The sequence below is a fragment of the Rutidosis leptorrhynchoides genome, chromosome 2, assembly GCF_046630445.1.
Source record: "Rutidosis leptorrhynchoides isolate AG116_Rl617_1_P2 chromosome 2, CSIRO_AGI_Rlap_v1, whole genome shotgun sequence".
Taxonomy (NCBI): Eukaryota; Viridiplantae; Streptophyta; class Magnoliopsida; order Asterales; family Asteraceae; genus Rutidosis; species Rutidosis leptorrhynchoides.
In genome coordinates this window covers 27,794,335-27,799,453 of record NC_092334.1, presented here as the reverse complement: position 1 = coordinate 27,799,453, position 5,119 = coordinate 27,794,335, and the positions used below count along the sequence as shown (strand labels likewise).

The 5,119-nt window shown below is 33.5% G+C and overlaps 1 protein-coding gene across 1 annotated transcript; it reads left to right on the top strand.

The window, feature by feature from the left end:
• Positions 1 to 302: 302 nt before the first annotated feature.
• On the top strand, positions 303 to 1,661 carry LOC139887737 (transcription factor MYB36-like). Its single transcript, XM_071870798.1, has 3 exons — positions 303 to 438; positions 560 to 689; positions 908 to 1,661. Exons 1-3 carry the CDS (start codon positions 303 to 305, stop codon positions 1,659 to 1,661), a joined length of 1,020 nt encoding a protein of 339 aa, XP_071726899.1.
• The last annotated feature ends 3,458 nt before the right edge of the window (positions 1,662 to 5,119 follow it).

The following is a 5,119-nucleotide window of genomic DNA, read 5'->3' as shown; positions in this document are numbered from 1 at the left end:
AGTACAAACAATCTTTGCATATCATAATTTTTTTTTTAAGAATAGTCCTTATGACAATTTAAAAAATATTCAATATAACACGTAAATTGTCTCTATAAAGATTACGTAGTATTTACTAAAGTAAAAAAAATTTAATAGTTCCTTCTAGATAGAGAGTCACCAAAACTTTGACTTTCTTTTCTATATATATATGCATCACAACCAACTTGAATTGTCACACATTCATACATCAAACAGAGAAACAAATATAAACAGAGAGAAAAAGATTCCAAAAATTAAAAATAGAAAGAAATATAAGAACCATGGGAAGAGCACCTTGCTGTGACAAAACAATTGTGAAAAAAGGGCCATGGTCCCCTGAAGAAGATGCTATACTCAAGCATTACATCGAAAACTATGGTTTCGGTGGTAACTGGATCGCTCTTCCTCATAAGATTGGTATATATTTTTATTCATTGCTCATAATATTTGCTTTTATGTTTTTAATGATATAGACGATTTATGTGTTTTTGTGTGAGAAATATCATTTTTGGAGTTCTAACTTGACAATGATATGCAGGTATAAACAGGTGTGGAAAAAGTTGCAGATTGAGATGGTTGAATTACCTTAGACCGAATATCAAACATGGAGGATTCTCTGAAGAAGAAGATGACATCATTTCCAGTCTCTATATTAGCATTGGCAGCAGGTATATAACTTTAAAGTTTGAACTATAGTTTATTGGCCTTGTAACAACCAAAGTAGTGACTAACTGATATTTTCCATAATGGTTATTAGTTGAAACCTGAAAATATTCGCTGTGTATTGTTTTAGCTTTTGAACGTTACACGTCTCGTCGCATGAGACAGTTCAAATATTATGAATTAGATAATTTATTGATAAATATTTTCTTGGGAAATCATATAGGTGGTCCATAATTGCAGCCCAATTGCCTGGAAGAACAGATAATGACATCAAAAATTATTGGAACACTAAGCTTAAAAAGAATTTACTTAAAAGGCGTAAACAGTCTCAAACGAATCGGTACTCTGACATGAAAGAATCAAAAGGCATGGAAGCACTAAGCAATTCAGCCATTGAAAGGCTTCAACTTCATATGCAACTCCAAAGCCTTGTTAACCCTAATTTATCCAATTCTGCTAACTTGCCAATGTGGCCTTGCAAGTTACACCCTAATCAAGAACAAATGATTCGAAATTTCCATTTATTAAGCGAATCGTCAAATCCTCTAATGATGCAACATTTTACACATGATATTATTACACCTCAAATAGTTGAACTTGATGCATCACCAAATAACAGCCTTCAACAAGTTTATTCCCCATTCTATAATACTATGGTAAGTGAAATGGACAATTTAGTCAATGACGAAAGCAATGTTTCTGGTTCATCGGCGTCACATGTATCAGAACCAGGTGATACAGAACAGCGAAAAATGGAATTACAAAATTTTTGGGTATTACAATCCGAAAAGGACAATTTATTGGCCAACAACAAAAGAGCTAATATTAATATTGCATCACTAGATGAAGTACAAACCAGTGGATTCCATGATTTCAAGGAGAAGGATTTCGCGAATATTAGCGTGCCTAATTGGTCATCTAATCATGTGTTCGATTGGAGTATACTCAACTTGGATAGTTGGATAACTAATCATTAACAAGTTATAAAGAATTTAATATAGCGCGATCGTGTCGCCTCTAGTAATAAAAAAAAAAAAAATGTATAGAGAAGTATAGTTTGGATAACTAGGGTAGTTATGTAGTTGTTTATCACTTCCTTTCATCAATGTATAGTAAGAGTATATATTATATTATTATCTTATGAATATGATAATAATAGTAACATTTTAGATTCTATATAAATAATTAATTAATTAATTTCCAAGTTATGATGGCGCATACGTGCAATAAGGTCCATTTTCATAACCTCATTCATGATAATTGCACCACAATGATTGCAAACACATACTATCATATTGACATTTTAGTTAAACTGAACCCTAACTAGACGCTAGAAGAAATATATGAAATGATAAAACGTAATAACAAGCTAAACCAAGATTACCATATATGTTCAAACATACCAGTTTGATTCCTGCTTCTATTGGAAATCAACATAACTAATTGCACGTGAAGATCCTTCTACTTCTATTGGAGATTCAATAAAATGATCTTATTCAAGTCGGTGGTAGATTCATGTCGAAGTTATCTTCATGGTATGCAAATATGCTTTCAATCGGTGGTAGATTCACGTTGATTAATGCAGTCCTTGGTAGTCTCGGGATTTACTTCCTATCTTTGTTTCAAGCTCCAGAGTCCATGGTTCAAGAAATTAAACGATTACGCTCTCATTTTCTTGAGTGGAACATTACAAAATAGGAACCAAGTACGTGCTACGTTAGAAAAGGGTGGTATATATTGAGATTTGTAGTATCAAGTCTTTCAACATTGCACTTCTCCTTAAACGGAAATGGCATTTGGTAAATTGTCCTAATTCATAATTGTTGAGCTATGTACTTCGAAGCGGATGTCGAATGTGATACCAGATGGGCCACTTTGTATCAAGTTGGGTAACAGTAATTTCACCAGATTTTGGAAGGATCAATGGTTGGAAATTGTGCTTTATCTCAGAAATATAACAGATTTCATGATTCGCCTTGATGTTGATCAACCTTGTCGAGTGAGTGATCGTCTTTGTAATGGAGATTGCCGTTGGCGTTGGATTCCCCCGCCGGCTAGATCAGCGAACCTGGACCAACTCAATACCGACGTGTAGAACATGTTGTTAAATGATAGTGAGGATCGGTGGATGTGGACCTTACAATCTGATGGCATCGTCACAGTTAATGGAACACGCATGCTATTTGATGATTATTATCTTCCGTCTAGTAATCGCATCACAAAATGGCATAAGTTGATCCCCATCAAGGTAAATATCTCTGTTTGGCTGCTCTTAAATGATATGATCCCCACGCGTGTCAATGTTGCATTTAAGGGGCTCGACATTAGCTCTATCGTGTGTCCATTGTGTGGTATCGGAGGTGACTCCCGAGATCATATTTTTCTTCACTATAAGACGGCGATTGCTCTTTGGAGGCTTATTTGTATTTGAGTTGGTGTCGTGTGGCCCTCAAACTTTGACTCCACCGATGACCTCCTCATGGGTTGAAGATACGTTTCGTTCTCAGATTCAAACGAATAGATTCTATTGTATTGTCGCAGCTACTTTACGGTGAATTTGAAGATTGCGAAACGATGTAGTTCGTGACACCTAATGCTAGTTGTCAAAACAACCATTAAAGACTTCCGTAAGGAGAAGGGCTAACATCAGCAGTAAACCAATAACCACCATTAGAGCATTTCCTGACTAGAGACCCAAACCTAAGGGTGTTTGGACGGAAAGATACCCCGTCAGCCGGAACAACTCCAAATGAATACTGAGCAGCTAGAGCACACTTTTGAAACACCCACATGGTCTGAAAGGGAGAGGGAAGGACACGCAGGCATGAAAAGTAGACAAAGGCGAGTGAGCAAGCAAGCAGAACCGGTCGGAGAAAAGAACCCATCGAAAATGTATCTCGTCAAAAAATGACGTGAGCCCTCCAAACTTAACCAACCCAAAAGAAAACTACATAATAAAAGTATATTTTCACCTATAGCTCGGTCAAAATCAAGAAAGAAAGAAAAAGGCCATTGCCGAAAATAGCGGCAGAAAAACGAGAAAGAGATAAAAGAAGCCCAAACCAACGGAAACAAGAGAAAAAACACCTCCATCATACCAGTCCAACAGGAAATACCGAGAAAGGTGGAAACCCGCCTTCCTCGCCATCTTCGAACGACGGTGACAAGAGAAAATAGGATGAAAAACCCAGATCTGAAAGCCAGAGAAGATGGAAAGAGTAGAGAGAAAGAAAGTAGCTAAAAAACAAAAAAGAAAAAGATCGAGCCACTGACGAGCCACTGGTGGTCGGCGATGGAGAAGGGTGGACAGGTCCAGGAAAATATAGTAAAAATATGAAAGGAATAGTTTTTTTTAGAGACAGATATTTACAAGTAGGAAAATGTTGTATTGTTCACAAAAACACAATGCATAATTTAATAAATCTATAGTATATATTAAATTTCTATCATGATGATGTCATAATTAAGAATTATTCAAGTATAAAAAAAATTCAAAAATAAAAAGAAAAATTGTGAGCCCCTCATAATGATGTCATTAATACAATTAATTTTTTTAATAAAATATAAAATGTTAATTATACAATATTTGAAGGATTATGTACAACCTTATGATAAAATACCCCCATGACCATATTTACAAACTTTAAAACAAATTGTACAATCTTCTAAAAAACACTCAATGAACATATGTACAAATTTTAAAGCATATTGTACAATATTTATATAATAATTGTATTTTAATCATAAAATATTTTAAGAGGAATTTTTATTACTAATAATTATTAATTATATTAAAAATATAAATATTCAATTTATAAGCAAACTTTATTACTATTATTTATTATTTATTTGTATTATCATAATTATAATTATAATTATTATTAATATTCAGATATGAATTTTCTTTACGGGATTGATTACGTTACATGTATATGCGAAAATACATGTCTCAATATGTTTGTAAAAACAACGATAAATTTATTTATTGAAATCCGTGATTCCACGTATCATTAAACTAAATGACTTAACATTTACATTCACTTAATACTTACAATATATCATTAAACTGTTTCGTTTAAACAAACCCGTGATTTCACGGGTCATTTCACTAGTTTATCAAAAATAATAGTGGATTTATCACCATTGGGTTTGTTAGGAAGTCGTTGACATCTAGTTTTACTAGCAAGTAAATGAAAAAGAAATGAGTAATTAAGTTATTAGGGTTCAAATTATTGGGTAGAGTATATAACAATTTGGTTAATTTATGTAAAGTAATGGTAGTTAGTACATTTAGGTGACTACAAGGAATTTTATGCCTACAAAATTATAAAATATGCTATTCCTTTTAATAATTGCATCAAGTAATATTATACTCGATTTTCTTTTTGTCAACCCTAGTAAGGAAAATGGATTTCGTTCGATTCACATAGTCTAA

Bases quoted from the DNA above. Each gene is read 5' to 3' on its own strand.
- LOC139887737 (XM_071870798.1), top strand. From the start codon at position 303: ATGGGAAGAGCACCTTGCTGTGACAAAACAATTGTGAAAAAAGGGCCA. The intron at 439-559 runs GTATATATTTTT...AATGATATGCAG, and splicing joins CGCTCTTCCTCATAAGATTG to GTATAAACAGGTGTGGAAAA. The intron at 690-907 runs GTATATAACTTT...GAAATCATATAG, and splicing joins TATATTAGCATTGGCAGCAG to GTGGTCCATAATTGCAGCCC.